Consider the following 21,474-nt stretch of genomic DNA (forward strand, 5'->3'; position numbering starts at 1 on the left):
ATAACAGTATCATCATGAGGAGTTTGAACTCTTTAAATATCCTCATCAGAAAAAGTAATTACATCACCCATTTATTGCTTCTTTGGAGATAGATTCTCAACTCGGCTCGCTACCACCCCTAGTGAATCTCAAGATAATTTTGATGATGGTAGCTATTGGTCGGTTGCTGTTATTCTCTTCCTCAGCTTGACGTTGAGGTGGCTGCTCAGTTATCCAATTTTTCTGATCTCAGATGTACTTCTTGAGATATCCTCTTTGAATTAGAGCCTCAATCTTATCTTTCAGCTGATAGCAGTCCTTGATGTCATCATCGACACCATGATAGAATCGACAATACTTCCTTTGGTTCCATCTTATCATCGGGGCCTTCATTGACTCTAGCTGACAAAGGTATCTCTTTCCCTTGATCTTCATAAGGATTTGGGACTAAGGTGCAGTCAGGAGGGCGTAGGTGTTGAACTAATGAGATGAGCTCCTCAGCCTTTGGTTCTTCTAGTGGTGGAAGAATCTAACCTCACCATGGGGTTCCCCGAGCTCTTCTAGGGATGCTTTTTGGTTCCCTCTTTACTTCCCTCAGATTGCTAGTAGACAACTACTGCTTCCTTGGCCTATGCATACTTTCAAGCATAAGCAAGGAGGTCGGCGTAGTCCTTTAGAAAGTTTTTATCTCCTTTTGAGAGTCAACACCACAATCACTTCATTAAGGTTGCAAACTTTCAGTGTGATCATATTGAATCATGTCATGTAATTGTATAGTAACTCCCCTTTTTTCTAGTATATCGAGAAGAAATTGTCGAAGTTCATCAGCTGGGATCGGTTGTTGCCGAAGTGTTAGATGAATTACCTTCGAGGTGCTTAAAAGAATAAATGATCTCTGGTTGGAGACAGGAGTACCATGCTTGTGCTGACTTCTTGAGTGTGGTTGGGAAGGCAAGATAGAGAAAGGCATCTATAACCCCTAGAGCATTATGAGGACCCTATAGCCCTCGAGGTGGTCCAGCTGATTTGAGGAACCATTGTATGGTTCTATTTATGGTATTTTGAACTGAGACGTGATCAGTTCCTCTAGTATCCTTTAGAAAAAAGATGGGTGCAAGCTAAAGACGAGGGAGTCGTTAAGCCTTCAATCTTCCTCCCAGAATGTCTCAAGTTTTCACTTGATCTCTTAAATCTTTTGCTTTAGATCATCCTTACACTGAGACCCACCGAGGCATGGGGAGTACCTCAAAGTTGATCCTCCTTTCGAAAACTTCGAGGTTCACCATCATCGATCCATTCTCTTAGGGCTTTGTTGAGGTGACTGAGATTGGCGAAGGGCTAGTTTAGAGTGATGAGAACACTATAGGATCTTTCCCAAGTTCCTGGGGTGGGACTAGCAGCTATGCGGTGATGGAGCTACTTGGCGAGCCGGCTCATACTGGCTTTCCTTCTCCATAACTTGTTGGAGCTACTGCACGGCAATGGTCAATGCTTGGACTTGTTGGATCAGGACATTAGGCTGTTGCGGATCTACCACTATAGTAGGTTGGGTCAGACCTATCATTAGATGCTTTGCATTCTACTACACGACTAATGGCGAGAAGTGGTGGAGGTGTTTTGTATCCGCATTCTCACCATTTCTTCCTTCTTTTTCTTAAATGAGCGATAGATCTTTTCAATAGTGCCAATCTATTGCTGTAAGTCTCTAAACTGATATTGATCGCTTACTATCATGGAGCTCGGATCTGATTTGAGGGTGCTTCCTCTTTTAAGAACCTATAATGAAAGTCCACACTCACTAAAGAGATTCTAGTGGAGGACTCTTTGATGCTTAAGTTAGCTAGAGCTTCAGAGTAAGAAAGAAGAAAAGAAATGGGAGAGTAAGAGAGGGCAGGCATTGTTTTCTTTTTTGCTTGTTTACTTGAGGATCCTTTCATTACTTCTTTATATAGAGGTGGAGTCATAAGCTGTTATGCTTAAATCTAGTGGGCTATTATGCCATAATCTGGTATATTGTTAGACCTTAATCTGATAGGCTATTAGGATAGAGAGTCGCCCACTAACCTACGAATCATGATTGTTAGTTGTGGGCATTAGTTGTGGGTATTACTCGTGGATTCCTTTTATATTCTAAAAGTCATAGATGGTTGTGTGATATTCTGGGAGATTCTATTGGGTCGACTTCATCGTTGAGTAAGCTGATGACTGGAGGTTGATCCTGGGATGCCACTTCGATGTGAATCTGAGGTCGATTGAGTATAAGTGAGGTCGTAAGCCTCAGGATGATATTTATTTGATGTCTAGATCGATTTGTGATGAGCTAAATTCGATATTCATCAAATTGGCTTCCATTTGGTGGGAAAATCAGTTATTGTCAGGGTTGTAGACTTGTTGTTTTGTGGTTCAGATCACCTCATCTTAGGCCGAAGTGCTTTGATTAGTAAAAAATGACTTACACCCCAATAACAACCTTAATATATATCTTCTTTTAAAATTATAATAATTTTATATTATTTACCTTCATCTGATCCAACTCTTCTTATCTATCTAACTGATCCGACTCGTATCTCTACTTGATTCGACCCAAGATGAATATGATGTGGATATGATAGAGATTTTTACTTATGAGATAGGTATAGATATGGTCTGATTCAATCATATCTGATTTGTTGCCATCCTTAATAAAAATATATATTTTTTATTTTAGATGAACAAAAATGTCTACAAGATTTTTGGAATCTGGCCAAAATGAATCGATTCGAGGCAAGCATGATGGAGTTACCTTTATGATTTTTTTTTTTTTGCTAAACTATGCTTATGATCTATCCAAGATGCCAACATCATATCTTTCCGGTTATAATGGTTAGCTAAACTCTTTTTTTTTTGTAGTGAGCCAAACTCCCTTTAATGCATGAGAAATAGCCATCTATACGTCTTCTCACGTTTATTACATCTATTGAATAATATCAAGCATTTGTCTATCATCTATTTTATACATAACATACACCACATTAATCTTAGAAGGGTTAAAATGATTCTTGTTGTTATGGAACTTGAGGTTGGTGGGAACTGAAGCGCACTAAGGTTGGTGTTGCTATCAAAGTTTTTGAGTACGAATACTAGATCTGTGAAGAAGTCCTTTTATCGGATATTTTCCAATAAAAGATCCTTTCATGCTCAAGTTAGTGAGAGATCATAGAACAATGGAAGAGGAGGGTCAGTAGTTGCTTTCGATCATGTGAGAGGCTTTCTTGATAGTTTCCTACTTCCGTCTATTTATAGAGGAGGGTCAGTAGTTATTTTCATAATGAGCGATCATTTCTGTGATGATTGCATACGTGGTAATTATGCACCATGGCTAACATATGATTTGAAGAGACCATAACGGCTAGCCACATTGCCTAACAGTTTGGTGCATGATAACGATTGCGATAATGATGCTAGAGTATAAGTGTTACCGATATTATGGACTAGTATGATCTCAATTTTTGATTGTCCATTTTCGAGATTATAAGATTGGTTGTGCCAATCTGAAGTTTACTCCATAAAGATTGAGATCAAACGAAATATTCCCTGTATCAATTCTTATTACTCTTAAACTTTAATATAGTGGTTTATTTTAGAAGTTAAATTTCAAAAACAAAGTCAAACACTATGTGGACTTTGATACGATAAAAGATGGTTAGGAGTCATTTTAAGAATCAATATTATTATTTTACAATTTGCTAGTTGCTATCTTTAACTATATAAATTATTTTTAGGACTAAAACAGGATCGAATATCAGTATATTTATATCTGTATTTATTTTAAATAGATACGAATATAAATCAAATATTAAAAATATAGATATAAATATGGATATAGGTCAAATAATTAAATTTTTGATCATAAAATAAAAAATATTATACATTGGATGATAAATCAAGTTAACAATATATTAATATAATCATATATGTCTTTTAAAAATAATTGATGCTCCATAAAATTAAATAGAATTATAAATAAAATTAAATATTCAGATATTCATCGAATAGTTGTCTATCTATATTCACATCCATTTTTGCTTGACAGATATAGATACAGATATAAATATTAATTAAATATTTAAATTTTTATTATATTCAAATAGATTCGGATACAAAAACAGATCCGACTAGATATTATCCGATCATTTTCACCCCTAATTATTTCATTATGATATATATTTTTTTAATATTGAAAAATAAGATGGGAAGGAATCTAGTCAAAATAGGGTAGGACAGCATTTCTTTGGTAGATCAGATAAATTAAACCATCCAAATATAGTTACATCCGTGGAATCAAGAGAACAAAATATTAAAAAATTGAGCATAAAGATCTATTGTGGGTCCCATAATGTAAAATCCTAGGGTAGTTCGTCACATTGATGAGGACAGGCCGGATTTAAATCTAGGTAGCCGATGTTAACAACAAGTGACATTACCAGGTGAGTCAAATGGTAAATAATAGTATACTAGTGATATACGATTCATTATATTTTCTATTATACAAGCTTCGATGCTACGCAATTTTCTCCATCCACAGTCCTTGCACGAAGAAGCCGTTGAGGAAGAAATACTTCCAACATGCTAGAATCCAATCTTCCTGTACAATATGCAGTTGCCTAAAATGTCAAAAATGAGAACTTCTAAAGCATTATTATATCTCAACTACTTCAAGGTGTTTTTTACCAAACTGATATTTGATAAAAAGCTTAGAAGCTAAAATCATACACTTGATTGATTTATTTAGCTATAAAACGCTGTAAGTAGCCGTTGTGGGTGTCACAATGCGTACCAAAAAGAGAGAGTGTTGGAACCATAGGATTCAATGGAGGTGGACTCCACGAGGAGCATCCCCGGACCACGCAAGGCCCACCTGTACTCTCCCGACCGTTGCAGCTCCAAACATCCAACCTTAATTATTCTCAAGTTTGAAAGGCCTGAGAGCCCCGGAAATGCCCTTGGATTTGTCCCAAACCACTTGACCATCCAAAGCATCTAATGCAGATCTGACCATCTTATGCTCCAGCAATCCTTGTTTTACTCAATCCAATTCAACCAAGATAAATTCATAATAAAGTGAAGAAGGGAAACACCCAAACTAAATTTTGAAATAGAAAAAATGTACCTGATTTTAGCCTAGATTGTTTTTGTTTTAAGATATCAGACTATGTTAATTTTAAAATTTAAGTAGAACTGTAACCCAAAGTTTATATAATATATTAGTCTCATGAAAATATGGCTCAGCTTTAGCAATTGGCAACCTACTCCTAATGCATATCATGAGAAAAATTCTTTAAGTTTAAACATAAACTGACATTATCATCATAATTCTCAAAAAACAAAAATCACCATTCTAATAAGCTAAATTATAATTATTTATATGCATATGCATAATCACTTTTAATTATTTTCTAATATATTATATATGATTGACATTAGACTCAGCCATCTTAAACTAGGTGAAATTTGTTTATTGATAAATCATGCAATCTAGTTAGTATTGTAAGTTTGCAGACTTAATTTTTGAATATATAGTCTATGCTAGCTTTGTACTATTTAAGGAAGTTGGATTTAGATTCCAGTTAAAATTATGCTTGAGATTTAAGCTGCCTTCCAACTACCTCAAAGAAATAAATATAGAATCAAAATATTCCCAATCCAGTAAGCATGTATTCCCCAAGCAATATATTTTATTTTACTGTTAAATTGGAAAATTCACTATAGAAGAAAGATAAAGGTAGGAAGCTGGTAAAAGGGCATCCGGGTGCACTTGAAGGAAATAAATGGTTTATTTAGCCAAAAAGGAGGAATTAAATGGTTTCCTCCTTTTACACGGAAAAATGCTGAGTACCACAGAGATTAACGTCATTATCCGCACTGGAGTACACGCGTCGACTTCCTATAGGTTCGGGAACAGGAATTACAGTAGAACCCACATTTTAAGAGGCGGGGGAGAAGGCTGGATACAGAGGGCTGGGGAGGGGGAACGACGCCTCCTTTTATTTCAAATAAAAACACCCAAGCTTCTCTCGTCACCCGAGAAGAAGGCGACGACCCAGAGGAAGAAGAAGGCTCGAGAAGATTCTCTCCAGGTTCTCTCTATCTCTTTCACTCTGGCTCTCTCTCGCTTTTCTGAGATTTTTAGGGTTTTTTGGGGGGTTTTTGGAATCCATTTTTTGTTCTTTTCGTTCTGTAAAAGATCGGATCTTTTTGTTTGTTTTCTGAAAAAATATGACTTGGAGTAGAGATTAGGGAAGAATGGCGTATGCTGGATACTTATTCAAATTTTTGATCTTTAACGACTAAAAGAAGTAGAGGAAGAACACAGCAGAGCCAAAAAAGTGTTCTTTTTTATTTTTTTATTTTTTGGGTGCTACTTTTCGATTTTCAGACTATTTGAGGCATTCTGGAATGATCGATTTCTATATTGCCGTGATAAAATTTTTGTTTCATGCAATCTGTGGCCATTTTTCCAGAATTTTTTATCTTTTACCTTCGTGAGATTTTATTTCGGGGGGAAAAGGGGCAAAAATCCCCATTTTGCGACTTCAAAATTGTGAGTTGGTAGCCTGTAAGCCCTCGGCCATGTCGATTGTTAGTTGGATTTAGTACAATAAATTAATCCATGGGCGGGCTGAGCAAGTTTCTGTCCGTTTGGTGGTACACTTTGATTTGAATAGAGTCATGAAGATGGATGTGGTGGTGGTGGATGTAGGTAAGAAGCGATGATGACGATGAAGAAGGAGCTCCCCCAGTCATGGTGGTTCGATAGACACGATTGCTTGAGGCAGTCCCCGTGGTTATTATCGACTCTTTCGGGTTTGTTTCTCTCGATCTCTGTGCATAGTTGAAGTTAGAAGATTTGTAGGTGTTGCAGTAGAATTGTTTGTGACTTACAAGATCTTTTCAAGAATGCTTGGAATATGGCCTTATGACTCAACTGCTTGTAAAACTGCATGACCTACATGGTTCAATTCTGCCATGGACCATTGTTGATTTTTTCAATACATGTATGACTGTCAATTTGAAGGAAACTAAATGTCTATAGGGAGTGATGATGAGTGGAAGCCCTTTTATTATTGTTGCCAATATCTTTACATGTTTTGTGGGTCAAGGAAAACGTGCACTTGCAAGCGAATATAGCCCCTTATTGCTAAGGGATAAAGTTGCTATTCATCTAAGTAATTTATTTGACATTTTTCCTCTGTTGTTTTCGGCATCAGAACAACCATGGGTGCAATAAGTTATAGTTCTTAGGCGCACGTGCATCTTCTAACTAGAATATGTCCTGACTTTAATTTTTAACCTTTTCATTCTGGATTTGCTCGATTTATTTGGTAACTGATTACGTGGTAATTAAAGCTAAGGATAAGAAGCTATTTCTTTGTTGTTCTCTTCTCCCTGAATACACAATGAAAAATTGAAAATTTTTTGATAGGTTTTCTTATACCATGCTGCAGGCTGAGTATCGGTCATTAGTTGTTGTAGAAAGGCCATCGACAATGCATGAGTCATAGTGGGACAAGGTTCTGTGAAATTTAACATCATCCTGAAGTAAATTTTCAGCCATAAAGACCAAGTGATATTTTGGGGGGTATTTTTGATTCATTGTTTCTATCAATTATGAAAGTAATTTTTTTTGCCATGAAGTTAACAAAAGATATGGGGACAAAAAATTTTCTTCATTGTCTCTTCAATTATAACATTTTGGCTTTTTTCCTATCAGAAATGAATACCTAGATTTTTTTTCTTTTTGCTTAGGTTTTTAAAATTTGTCTATAATCATTGCATTAATGCTCGAAAAGTTTTATATGATTCGGAAACATTACCTTCGTGTAGACCTGGTTTTGTGTAGTGCAGATAAAGCAATAGATCTCTCTGTTCTTTCTCTATTGATGTGACATTTTTAACATTATCTTTTGAACTTCTTGTAAAATAAAGACCATAGATCTTGTCTATTAGAGTTCAATATATCACTCTCTCTTCTTTCGTGAGCCTATTACAGTTCCAATGCAAGAAAAACAAGACATATTGAAACTTCAAATGAAAGATAATTGTTTGCCACATTTCCATCTAGGACAGTTGTGAGCAAGCATCCATAAATGACAATGTGATAAATTTTTGTATAATGTTGTAATTGGTCCTCTCATAATAAAAAACAGGACAAAAATTATTTATCTTGTTACTCACAATGTATTGGATGAAGATGGTTATGCTGTCATTGGGTTTCCCTTTTGAAGAAAAACTAAGAGTAAGCTTATAAGGGAGTAGCAAAGAGACAAGTTTCATTCTATATTCATTTGATTGTTCAGATGTGTTAATTGCAACAGAAAATCACTGAATGTGTTATACTACCTTCACACTATCCTACCATTCTTTTTTAATGGTGAATTTGCTGTCTGTTTTTAGATCATTCTATCATTTTCTTGACAATCTTTTGGTGATCCTTGTAAAGTCAAGTTACTCATGTCAAGTCAAGTTTGTGTACATGCATCATGCTATGTGTAGCATAGCATACTAGAATCAAATGTTATATTTATCAGTTCATTCCATTTGTGAATATGCACTCATGATGCTTATGAATCTGTACACATGCATTGCAAATTATTTGACATTGCTAATTTTAATGTGAGCCTATGTAAAGATTATATTTGTGGACTAATGAACTAATTGACGTAATGAGTAACTTCAACAATTGCTACTTCAGTTTGATAGAAAGATTAGTGACTTATATTGTTGTTTAGGACAGAGTTATCTCCCTAATCATAAAATAAGCATTGTTTATTATTTTTTAAATTTTTATAGCTGAGAATGCTAGCCAGTTATCCTTATTCTTTCTCATATATCGAAATATGGTGTGGAATTCGAGTTGACTGTCAGTCCCATTGTCTTATAGATTCAATTTGCATTCTTGTTTACGTATGATAAGCAAAAGAACAATTGCAAAATGGTTCAAGTACTTTTCATTATTATGAAGGTGAAACATCACATGCCTTGTCACCAGATGTCAACCCTTTTCATCTTAGTAGTCAGGCATGAGAACTCATTCATAAAATAGTCCGCATATATCTTTGGATCATCAGAGTAAATGTTACTTTCTGTGGACTACCTGATACCACCATTTTATTTTTTTGTAAACATATGTGTCCAATAGCGTGAACCATTGGCATGAGTCAAGAAGTTAGAGACAGGATGAAAATCTGCAACAATTTGGTCAGGTTAAATTTTGTTATATCGCTAGTCTTGTTTAATCATGTCATGATTTGGGATTCATAGCTTTTCTTTTATGTGCAGAACTAGAAGAGAAGACCAAGCAAATGCTGAAACTGATAGAGGAAGATGCTGACTCATTTGCTCAGCGTGCAGAGATGTACTACAAGAAGAGACCCCAACTTGTGAACATGATTGAAGATTTCTATCGAGCTCAACGTTCGTTGGCTGAGCAATATGACCTGCTCAAGTCAGGAGGTGGAATACGTCGCAACACATCATATGGTCCCTCTTTCTTAGACAAAAGTTGGTCACAGAAGGTAACAAACAGCACAACAGATGGGTCATCAGTGCTTTCCTCAGATTTTTTTGATTCTGAGGATTCTGAAGTCGATGATCCTGAACAAGAAGAAGCTGAAGCAGAGAGCAAGCCGAGAGAGGTACCAGATAAGAAGACTGACTATAATGTGGTGAAGCAGATGAGCAAAGAACTGGAAAGACTTAAACAGGAGAATGCAACTCTGAAGGCTAAGCTAGCAGAGAAAGATGAGGAGAAGAGGGAGGTAATCAGACAGCTTGCTTTGCCCTTGGACATCCTAAAGGAGGAAAATGCTCTGTTGAGGAAGCACATCAAGGATCCGAAGAAATCAGGCAGCCATTTTGAACTCAAGAAACTGACAAAGGAAATATTTTCAGGGAGTCTTTTTGCTGGCCTCTCAAAGCCCCAGACTACAATTGTGGCCCTCTAATGATATCTGCATTGTGGTATAACATCTCGTAGAACCAACATTGTATCTTTATAACTAATTTATAGGGTTAAGAGTGTGAACTTTACTTGCTTGGCTTGAGTCAGGGTAGTGTGATGTAATGGAAATTCAATATTTTAGCAAAATTTTCTATGTATATTTGAGAAGATAGTATACTTTTGTAGTGTCTGACCCACCCATATATGTAATCTTACCTTGTGACATCCTCTCTGAATTAGATCATTGTAAACCCAGGACATGTCTCCTTGTAGAAATGATATCAGTTGCTTCTTTCAGATTTGGCTTTTTACATTCTGGTTGTTCAATGCACTGATAATTCTCTTTAGAGATGGAGTGTCAACACACGTGTGCATGCGTATGTTCGTGTGCACACACACGTGTGTATTCACTGCCCGTCGGTCTCCTTTGAATTGAACACTTCCTTGTCCGTTAGCAGAACCGCCATGTGTATTCGCTGTTTATCTATCTCCTTCACATTGAATGCTTTGTTGTCTATTAGCAGAACCGCCATGTTAGCCAGCTTGGTAACCCCACCTTAATTTGTTCTGTTATATGATGGCCGAAGCTGTATTAGTCGTCAAGCTAATCAACTTTTTCTTGGGAGAACTTAATATCTGGACACCATGCTCTTGTTCTTACAGACTTCAGTTGCGGTTCGTATGCCGAGGGAAAGAAGAAGCCGCATGCAAAAGAACTCCGGAAAGCAAATTTAATAGTTCATTTCTGCACAGTAAAAAGTACATCAGCACCGGTGATGAGCTAAGAGCTTTTGACCTGTAGCCTGCGTTTTATTCACCCGTGAGAATTGGCACCAATGTAGATGGCTCATGAAAAATGAAGTAACACTGTCGGCTCCCACAGAGTGACGTGGTACTGCTATCACAATCATCCAAAAGCTATTAGGTGTGGGGGTGTGCAAATGATTAGGTTAACCAAAAATCGAACCGAACTGTTAATTATTTTGATGTTTGGTTCAATTTTTCTTTTGAAAATTTTAGTTTAGATTTAAAATCAAATTGAAGTTGTTTAATTGATTCGATCTTCAGTATTTAATTTGATATTTTTCAAAAATAAAAATTATTTTTTTCTCTTTGCCCGTTAGTATTTGAACTGTCGAATGCCTCTAGCCCTTAGATCGACCCTCAACTATCTCTTGTTTTTTACGATTTCACTTACTTCAAGCTCCTCCTTTCTCTACTCCACCATTGTTGATCTTGTTGCCGGTCAGAACTGTGCTGCCCTCTTTACTCTCCTCTTCAAGTGCCTTTCCATCATCACCGCCGATCTCATCCTCCTCCTCGATGCTCACTATCTTGCCCATCACCTCCCTTCCTTCCGCCGCCGCCTTGCTTTCACCCTCCTCTTCTGATCCTCGGTGCTCCTTTTCTCTCTTTATTTTCTCGTTGAAGGGTGGGATCCTCCTCTTCTCTATCGCCGCTTGGCGACCTCGTCCTCCTCCTCGATGTCCACTGTCTTGTCCATCGCCTCCCTCCATTCTACCGCTGCTTTGCCTTCACCCTCCTCTGATCCCCAACGTCCTCCTCTCCTTTTATTTTCTCATTGAAGGGCGGGATCCTCCCTCTCTCCCTTTATTTTCTCATTGAAGCGTGGGATCTAGCTGGAGGGATCTGTTATGCAGCTTCGATGCCACACTATTCCATCATTGACTAGGGTATGAGGCTTTAATTTTGATTTTTTTTTTTTCTTTCAGTGTTAACAAATTCATATTTTTGGGGGTTAATTATTAAATTACTTGACCTTGTAGATGACGGATCAAACACCTACATATCAAATAGTTGTTGGCTCGAACTCAATGTCACCACCACAAGCATACCCATCTATAGGAATAGAATCAAATGTAACTTCAAATACAACTTCGACCAAAAAGAGAAAGCCCACTCAACCAAAGTCGGAAGTATGGCTTTACTTTGAGATCAAAGAAGAAAATGGTGAGGTGAAGGGCATATGTAGATACTGTTCAAAAATTTTTCATGCTGATATAAAAAAAATAGGACCACTTCGTTGAAAAATAACCTCAAGACATGTGCATAGAATCCATCTAATGCAAATGATGGAGAAACTGAGTTGAATTTTCAATTAGTGAGGAAAAGGAAGGGGAGGGTGTTCTTGGTACTTGGAGGCTTGACGAGGAGCTTGTGAGGAAAATTTTGGGTAAAATGATTATAATTGATGAGCTACCATTCAAATTTGTGGAGAGAGAAGGGTTGAGGGAGTTGATTGTGGTGTTATATCCTAGATTTTGTATTCCATCATGGTGGATAGTTGTTGGGGATTGTTATTAGCTTTAACTGGACGAGAGGTTGAAGTTGAAAATTTTTTTAAAGAACTCTAAGCAGAGAATTTATATCGAAACAGACTCTTAGATTTCAATATAAACGATGAACTACATGTGCATCACTGTACGTTTCATTGATGGGAATTGAAATTTGCATAAAAAAATTTTAAATTTTTGTCCACTTTTAAGCTTAAATACTACTATAGTTGATTATTTAAAGGAGAAAATATTAAATTGGGGACTAATGTGCTTGAATGTAAGTATATCTATATGAAGTGTATTGCGCATATAATTAATTTGGTCGTAACTAATGGTTTGAAGAAAATTATGAACTCTATGAAATGGATTTGAGCTGTGGTGAAGTTTATATGGTAGTCATCTGATAGATTGGCTAAATTTAAGTAGTGTATGGAAATAGAAAAGATGCAATCATAATGTTTGTTGTGCATAGATGTTCCTACTCAGTGAAATTCTACTTACACGATGCTAGAGACTGCTTATAAGTTTAAGAGAGCATTTATAAGGTATGAGGAACTTAACCCTTCAAGCATGATCTAGAATATAATGATAGTTTAGAAGGAGTGCCTATAGATAGTGATTGTGCTAATTCAAAGAGGATAGTAGTCTTTCTTAAATATATTTATGATTTAATATTATAGATCTCTAGTTCTAAATATGTCATTGCTAACATATTCTTTTAATGATATTAGTGGAACAAATTGCTTGCCAAAGCAATGTAATGAAAGTAAGGATTTGGAGCTTAGTTTGATAGCTATAAGAATGAAAACCAAGTATGATACATATTGGGGGATATTGACAAGATGAATATGCTTATTTATATTATATCTATTCTTGATTCTTAGCTAAAGATGGCATATAAAAATTTTGCACTTGTTGATACATATAGGTCTGAAAAGGGATAGGATATGTTAAAGAAAGTAAAGGAGATAGCATTTGAGTTATTTGAAGAATATAGTAAGAAAATTGCTCCCCTATTATTTGGATTTATTTTGAAAAAAAGGGTATAATAAAACTTAATCTATCTCTTCAATGAGTACCATAAATTTTGAGGATGGTCAAGTTTGAAATATGATGTAGACACTGTATCAATAGCATCTCTCTAGACATATGGATAGTAAAAATGAGCTAGATAAGTATCTAGATGAAGCAACTAAAGTACAGAGGATGGACTTTGATAGCTTTGCTTGGTAGAAAGTCAATAGTTTCAAATTTTCTATCCTCTCACTAGTGGCTCGACGAATGTTAGCAGTCTCCATCTCAATAGTAGCCTCAGAGGCTGCTTTTAGCACAGCTGGTAGAGTACTAGATGTATTTAGGAGCTTTTTGACTCCTATGATCGTACAAGTATCATATGTGCATAAGATTAGCTTCGATCTTTATCTCAACTTGTTATGGAAGAGGATTTGAAAGATTTTAACAAGTTTTAATAATGTTTTATTTTAGTTTCTACCTTCTATTTCTTATATTTTTTTTGATAGTTTCAAATTAAAATTATTTTATTTGGAGTTGATGAATTATTTTATTTAATCTTTTATTCACAGAATTTGATAATCTATCAGTGGAACCTTCTGTATCAATTATTGAGGTTTAATCACATCAAGTGTTGGCTTGGAGTTATGATGTGCAAATCTTAAAATTTGTAAATAAAACCGCAAGCGCACGGTGTGCAGAGTAGCACGACCAGCGAGTACGGGTCGATCCCACAGAGACTTGGTTTTAAAAATGATTTTCAAATCTATGCTCAAGCGAGCTTTAACAAAAATCGAAAGTCGAAAGTTGTTTGCTAAAGACAATAAGACTAAGGATCTAGGGTTTTTGAATCCACTAGATCTAGATTAGGGAATTCTACCTAGAATTTTTCTTATTGATCCTAACGACTACTTCTCTTGTCTTTCCCAAGCATAGATTATGAAGGGACTAAGGCCCAACGATAACCCATCAAGATTCTTTACAGGGGAGTAATAACTAGGATCCCTTAGGGTTTTCTCCTCCTATGCACTGAATCAAGCATGAACTATGAAGGGACTCTGACCCAACTGTAGTTCATAAAAAATTCTTGGCAAAAGAGGAAGAAAAAGAAACCCTAAGAAAAAGAAAGAACCCTATGTAAAATCCCTACTCATGATCTAGCTTCATCGCAAACCCTAGAAGGGATGCTTAGCTAGACATGATCTAAATCTACTTACAAAATTTAAATACAGAAAAATAAACTACCCTAATTTCATAAATTAAACTAACCTAATTGCATAAAATTAAATTGCATAAATTAAACTATCCTAATTGCAAGAAAAATAAATTGCATAATGTAAAGAGATGAAATTACATAAAAATAAGATTTTATATATAAAAAAAAATTTATTACAAAAACCTCAAAGCTCGAGGCTTGAAAAGAGAGCTAAAAACCCCACTATCTAGGGTTACAAGCTTGATCGGAAGGAAGAATACATAAAACAAGGGCCTTTGGGGGCTTTTTATAGGCATTTGGGGGTTATAAGGTTTTCAAAACTTTCGATGTGGGACTAAGAGGTTTTAGAGAGTTGTTAGGGGGGTTTATGGTGCGCCGATGGGTCCATGGTCCACGCGCCTGTTGCTGTGGACCAGGCGGCTAATCAGATCACCAAATCAGTTGATTTTTGATCAATTTTGATCTGATTTGACTCGGGTTTGACCCAATTGAGTCTTCTTTCTTCATTCTTCAATTCCTGGGTCAATTTAACTCCGTTTTGCATAAAATTTGCGCCGTTGGAATCCTCTTTCCTTGTTCTTTCTATTGATGATCTCTTCTTCTATAAAATATAATAACAAGTATCAATTTCTTAATAAAATTAGATAATTTAGATATTAATTGATACTTTTTATGTCAATTTGTGACATAAATCACACCCCCCAACTTAATCATTGCTAGTCCCTTAGCAATGTACCAAAATAAGATCATAATTCAAAAAGATCCTTCCTTTGCAAATTAATTTAAGATCGAAATTCAAGAAGTTTTCTAGTATTACAAAGTAATGAGCTTCGAATTAGAATCGGTAGTCGGTCTACTTAGAAGCTTTCTTAGAGTACACTTAAAGTTTTATAGCACTTGTGTGAGTGATAACTAACTTAGTATTTCAGTATTAACTTGTACAGGCCAATTGTATCATTTTTCATAACTTAGTTCGATTAATTTTCTATACATCCCAGATTAAACAAAGAACTAAGGTAGCTTTCACACTGTTTTTTTTTTTTTTTTTTTTTTTTTTTTTTTTTGCTGAGCATCCTGGCCTTCCCACCACCGTTTGACGCGAATCTCAACACTTGACTTAGGTGAAGAGACCCGGTTACTAGGCTTAGGGCAATCCACATTTACTCTGTGTTTTGCATTTTATTTCAGGCAGGTAGCTCTTTCCTTAAATTCAAATTTCTTCAATTGGGGTGTAGAGAAATTATCTAATTTAAATAATACTCAAATCCTTAATTGACCTTACAATTAACACCTACTTTACTTTGTTAGTGTGCATGTGCAATTGGAAGTGCTAATAGTCTTTAAATGACCTAAGCCACCAAGAGTCTAACCAGCTAATCTTCTCCGTGACTCACTACATTAGCAAATACTTTCTAACTTACTCTTATTTCTTTTATAGATTAATTTATTTCATATATATATATATATATATATTTATTTATTTATTTTTTTACATAATATATTAAATGCAAGAAATAACTCATAGTGGAAGGAAAAGGAAATGATAACACCTGATTTTGTTCAAGCTCTCCCCCCAACTTGACCGACATTGTCTCCAATGGAGTTTATCTAATTTAATTGTCCTAAGCAAACTGAAAACAAAGAAAGCATTAAAAATTAAATAAGCTGGGTTGCCTCCCAGAAGCGCTAAGTTTTATGTCTTCAGCCAGACCAAACCTCGAAGCAACTTAATCAGAATAAGTTGGTTCATAAAGAACCATGGCATCTTCAATAGTCTTGACAGGTAATTCCAAGAATGGTTTTAATCGTTGACCATTAACTTTAAAGATAACACCATTACTTGGGTTTTCAATCTCAACAGCTCCGTGTGAAAAGACTTCCTTTACTAAAAATGATCCTGTCCATCTAGACCTAAGCTTTCCTGGAAACAGATGTAATCTAGAGTTATATAAGAGTACCTTTTGTCCGATATTGAAAGTTTTTCTCATAATTGATTGATCATGAAATGCTTTGGTTCGTTCCTTGTATATCTTTGCATTTTTATAGGCTTCATTTCTAAGTTCTTCTAATTCATTCAACTGAAAGTTTCTATGGTTTCCAGCGTCGTTCAAATTTGTATTTAGTTGTTTGATGGCCCACATGGCTTTGTGTTCTATCTCAATAGGCAAGTGACATGGTTTACCAAACACAATCCTATAAGGAGACATTCCTAGATTGGTCTTGAAAGCGGTTCGGTATGCCCAAAGTGCATCAATTAATTTCAAAGACCAATCCTTTCTATTGGCACTAACAGTTTTTTCCAGAATTTGTTTGATTTGTCGGTTTGACACTTCAACTTGTCCACTAGTTTGAGGATGATATGGTGTGGTCAATTTGTGGGTGACATTATACTTTTTCATCAATGTTGCAAAAGGTCGGTTACAAAAATGGGTTCCCCGATCACTAATGATTGCCCTAGGAATACCGAAACGGGAGAGAATATTTTCTTTAAGAAACTTAATGACCATTTTGCTATCGGGTGTTCTACATGCAATTGCTTCTACCCACTTTGAAACATAATCAACTGCTACTAGAATATATTTATTTCCAAAGGAATTTGGAAATGGTCCCATGAAATCGATTCCCCAAACATCAAAAACTTCAACTATCAAGATTGGGTTGAGTGGCATCATGTGTCGCTTGGTGATTCGACCCATTTTCTGACATTGAGCACAACTTTTACAATATTCATAAGCATCCTTAAACAAATTGGGCCAATAAAAATCATATTGGAGAACCTTAGCAGCAGTTTTCTTAGACGCGAAGTGACCCCCACATGCTTGATCATGACAAAAAGATAAAATATTCATGACTTCGTTATCTGGGATACACCTTCTAATAATTTGATCAGGACATTGTTTAAAAAGATAAGGATCATCCCAAATGAAATACTTCACTTGGGCAAAGAATTTATATTTATCCTGCTTAGTCCAATGAGAAGGTATCTTGCCTATGGCTAAATAATTTATAATATCAGCAAACCAAGGTTCAGTAGACACAGACATGAGTTGCTCATCTGGGAAAGATTCATTGATGGGTGGTTCACTAGATGGTGCAACTGGAATTCGGGACAAATGATCTGCTACAATATTCTCAGTGCCTTTCTTGTCCCTAATTTCTAGGTCAAATTCTTGAAGGAGCAAAATCCATCTGATTAAACGTGCCTTGGCATCCTTCTTTGCTAAGAGATGTCTAATGGCTGAGTGATCGGTGTAAACAATGGTGTGGGTCCCAACCAAATAAGATCTAAATTTCTCTAAAGCAAAGACAACGGCAAGGAACTCCTTCTCAGTTGTGGTGTAGTTAAGCTGCACATCATTTAAGGTTTTACTTGCATAATATATCACTCTAGGCAGCTTATTTATTCGTTGACCTAAGATTGCACCCACAACATGATCGGACGCATCACACATTAATTCAAATGGTTCAGACCAGACAGGAGGATGAATGATTGGAGCTGATACAAGTGCATTTTTTAGAAATTCAAAGGATTCCAAGCACTCATGAGTAAATTCAAATTTGGTATCCTTTGCCAAAAGATTAGTCAGTGGACGTGCTACTTTGCTAAAGTTGGCAATAAACCTTCTATAGAATCCAGCATGACCTAAAAATGAACGTATTTCTTTCACAGATTTAGGTGGTGGAAGACTTGCAATTAGATCTATTTTGGCCTTGTCCACTTCAATCCCCCTTTTAGAAATGACATGGCCAAGAACTATTCCCTGTTTGACCATAAACTGACATTTTTTCCAGTTGAGAACTAGGTGCTTCTCCTTACATCGTTCTAGAACTAATTGCAGGTGATTCAAACACTCGGAGAAGGTTAGACCAAAAATAGAAAAGTCATCCATAAAAATTTCTAGAAATCGTTCTATCATATCTGAAAATATGCTGATCATGCATCTCTGAAAGGTTGCCGGTGCATTACATAGTCCAAAGGACATTCGTCTATAGGCAAAAGTACCAAATGGACAGGTGAATGTAGTCTTTTCTTGATCTTCAGCGGCTATGGGGATCTGGTTGTAACCGGAGTATCCATCAAGAAAACAGTAAAACTCTTGTCCGGCTAGTCTTTCCAATATTTGATCAATAAATGGCAAAGGAAAGTGATCTTTCCTTGTCGCAGCATTCAACTTTCTATAGTCTATACAGACCCTCCATCCCGTTTGGGTCCTAGTTGGGATAAGTTCGTTTGCATCATTTTGGACCACTGTTACCCCAGATTTCTTGGGTACTACTTGAACTGGGCTTACCCAAGAGCTATCAGAAATAGGATAAATTATTCCACTATCTAGGAGTTTCAGAATCTCCTTTTTAACTACATCCTTCATAACTGGATTAAGCCTTCTTTGGGCTTCTCTTGTTGGTTTAGCCTCTTTCTCTAAGTATATTCTATGTTGAACTATAGAAGGGCTTATTCCTTTGATATCTGCTATGGTCCAACCTATTGCTTCCTGATTTGCTTTTAGAACTGACACTAACTCCTCCTCTTGCTTGGGATCTAGGTCTGATGCAATAATTACAGGCAAAGTTTCTTTGGGTCCTAGATATGCATACTTGAGATGTTCTGGGAGGGGTTTCAGTTCTAAAATGGGTGCTTCCTCTATCGATGGTTTAGGTGATGGTTTCACCATCTCAATGATTGGTTCAGTAGGAAGTATCGATTCTTGATTAATCTGATTTTCTTTAAGTATTTCATTGACATCCTCAGACTCATGGATTAACCAGGGGTTAGACTCTAGGTCGACTTCATCATCACTAATGTCAATGGATTCATAAATACCATCTTGGACTACATTGACATCAGCATGAGAAGAGGATTCCTGTTCTAAGTTAAAAACATTAAGCTCAATGGTCATATTCCCAAAGGATAACTTCATTAGACCATTTCGACAATTGATTTCAGCAGTGGCCGTAGCTAAGAATGGTCTTCCTAAAATGACAGGTATATGTCCTTTAGGATTCGCAACTGGCTCAGTCTCTAAAACAATAAAATCTACAGGAAAAATAAAATTTTCAACCTTTATCAGAACATCCTCGACCATTCCCTTAGGGATCCTGAGAGATCTATCGGCTAACTGTAATGTGATCCCAGTAGGTTGAAGTTTTTCTAATCCTAGTTGTTCATACACCGAATATGGAAGGATATTCACACTAGCTCCTAGATCTAGCAAGGCCTTTTTTATATTGGTTTCTCCAATAACACAAGAAATTGTTGGAGCTCCAGGGTCCTTATATTTAATTGGCACATGGCTAGATAGGTATGAACTGACACTTGCAGCCAAAAATGCTTTCTTTGGTACATTAGTGGTCCTTTTCCTAGTGCAGAGATCTTTTAAAAATTTGGCATAAGTTGGAACCTGATGGATTATATCTAAAAGAGGAATATTAACTTGGACTTGTTTAAATACCTCTAAAATTTTGTCTAAATGTTCAGATTTATTGGATTTCAGTCTGTTTGGAAAAGGAGCTCTAGGACTTTTAAGTACTGGACTAGGTGAATTTTCAGTTTCTGGTGCTTGAGGTTGAAAGGTAGTAGTTTTAGAAGGTGACTCGGCAGATGAGTCATCTATATCATCAAGTGCAACTACCTTATTGTCTATTTGTTTTCCTGATCTTAAGGTATGAATGGCATTTACACCATTAACTTGGTTTCCTTGTTGGGGTCGTGGACCATTTTGGTTCCTAGGATTTAGCTCAGGTTGGCTAGGTAACCTACCATGTTCTCGTTCACTAATGGTCGAAGCCAGCTGACTTACTTGCATTTCCAGACGGGCTATAGCTTGGGTGTTATTATTTATGAGTTGACCCGTGGTTTGCATAAAGCTGGTATGTGTCTTCATCATGGCTTCTAGGCTTTTCTCTAAAGAGGTAATTTTCTTGTCATTATCATGGAAGCCTGACGGGTTGTTCATTACTGGGTTGGACCTTAGATTTTGCTGATTGAAATTTGGATTGCCTACATTAGGATTCTGGGACCATGAGAAATTCGGGTGATTCCTCCAACCTGGGTTATATGTGGGTGCATAAGGATTGTTCAATGGTCCTTGATAGGTGGCATTCACCTGTGCACACTCATTCGAGTAGGAACATTCTTCTAAGACATGGTCTGGTGTATTGCACCCTTTACACATGGGTGCAGATATTTGATTTACATTGGCTGGTCTCTGTAATTCTAAGGCTTCCAATCTACGTGTTAAGGTTGCAATCTTGGCCTCTGATGCTAGAGTTGGTTGAATTTGATGCATTCCTCCTCTTGAAGGTGTAGCTTTATCAGGTTCCCTAGTTGTTTCCCACTGTAAATTTTTCTCGGCTAGGTCTTCTAAGAATTGCCAAGCTTCAGTAGTTTCTTTGTCCATAAATTGGCCTTGGCACATGGACTCTAGCATGGTTCTTGAGTTTGAATCTAACCCCTCATAGATGATCTGGCATAGTCTCCAAGTTTCTATTCCATGGTGTGGGCATTGGGTCAAAAGATTCTTGAAACGATCAAAGTACTTCCAAAATGATTCACCAGCTAGTTGGTAAAATTGATTTATTTCATTCCTAATCCTAGCTGTTTTATGATGGGGGAAATACTTTTTTAAAAATATTCTCACAAAGCCCTCCCAGGTAGTGATAGAATAGTTTGGCAGACTATAAAGCCACTTCTTAGCATTGTCCTTAAGGGCAAAGTTGATTAATCTAAGTTTGACCTCATCCTCTGTTAATTGCAGTTTCATGGTTGCACATACCTCCTCAAATTCTCTAATAAATATATAAGCATCCTCTAATCCTGTGAATTTTGGAAGCATATTTATGATTTGAGGTTTGATTTCAAAATTGTTAGCTGTGGGTTGTGGCAACCTGATACAAGATGGTTGGATGGAGCCAACTGGATAACACAAATCCTTAAGGGTCATGGGTTGGATTGGTTCAGCCATTGGAACAACAGGAATTGACTCAATTCTAAC

General features: G+C 36.4%; 1 protein-coding gene and 1 non-coding gene across 3 annotated transcripts; both read left to right on the forward strand.

The window, feature by feature from the left end:
* The first annotated feature begins 5,966 nt into the window (after positions 1 to 5,966).
* On the forward strand, positions 5,967 to 10,269 carry LOC105045223 (protein NETWORKED 3C). Of its 2 annotated transcripts, XM_010923421.4 has the most exons (3): positions 5,967 to 6,095; positions 6,719 to 6,822; positions 9,298 to 10,269. In XM_010923421.4, the coding sequence occupies exons 2-3, from the start codon at positions 6,729 to 6,731 to the stop codon at positions 9,960 to 9,962; spliced, it is 759 nt and encodes a 252-aa protein (XP_010921723.1). In that variant the 5' UTR covers positions 5,967 to 6,095; positions 6,719 to 6,728; the 3' UTR covers positions 9,963 to 10,269. The 2 variants fall into 2 exon arrangements, with proteins under 2 accessions (XP_010921723.1, XP_010921724.1); XM_010923422.3 differs by lacking the exons at positions 5,967 to 6,095; positions 6,719 to 6,822 and adding an exon at positions 7,822 to 9,221.
* A 10,699-nt stretch (positions 10,270 to 20,968) lies between these two features.
* On the forward strand, positions 20,969 to 21,075 carry LOC140858246 (small nucleolar RNA R71). The gene has a single exon (XR_012141813.1). It is a non-coding gene; the product is annotated as a small nucleolar RNA R71 (small nucleolar RNA).
* The last annotated feature ends 399 nt before the right edge of the window (positions 21,076 to 21,474 follow it).

Source organism: Elaeis guineensis, chromosome 5 (genome assembly GCF_000442705.2).
Source record: "Elaeis guineensis isolate ETL-2024a chromosome 5, EG11, whole genome shotgun sequence".
Classification (NCBI taxonomy): Eukaryota; Viridiplantae; Streptophyta; class Magnoliopsida; order Arecales; family Arecaceae; genus Elaeis; species Elaeis guineensis.

What these genes read in the sequence shown, in the direction of transcription:
- LOC105045223 (XM_010923421.4), top strand. Translation starts at nt 6,729, where the DNA reads ATGATGACGATGAAGAAGGAGCTCCCCCAGTCATGGTGGTTCGATAGA. An exon ending in GTTATTATCGACTCTTTCGG is followed by an intron (nt 6,823 to 9,297) that starts GTTTGTTTCTCT and finishes TTTTATGTGCAG; the next exon opens with AACTAGAAGAGAAGACCAAG.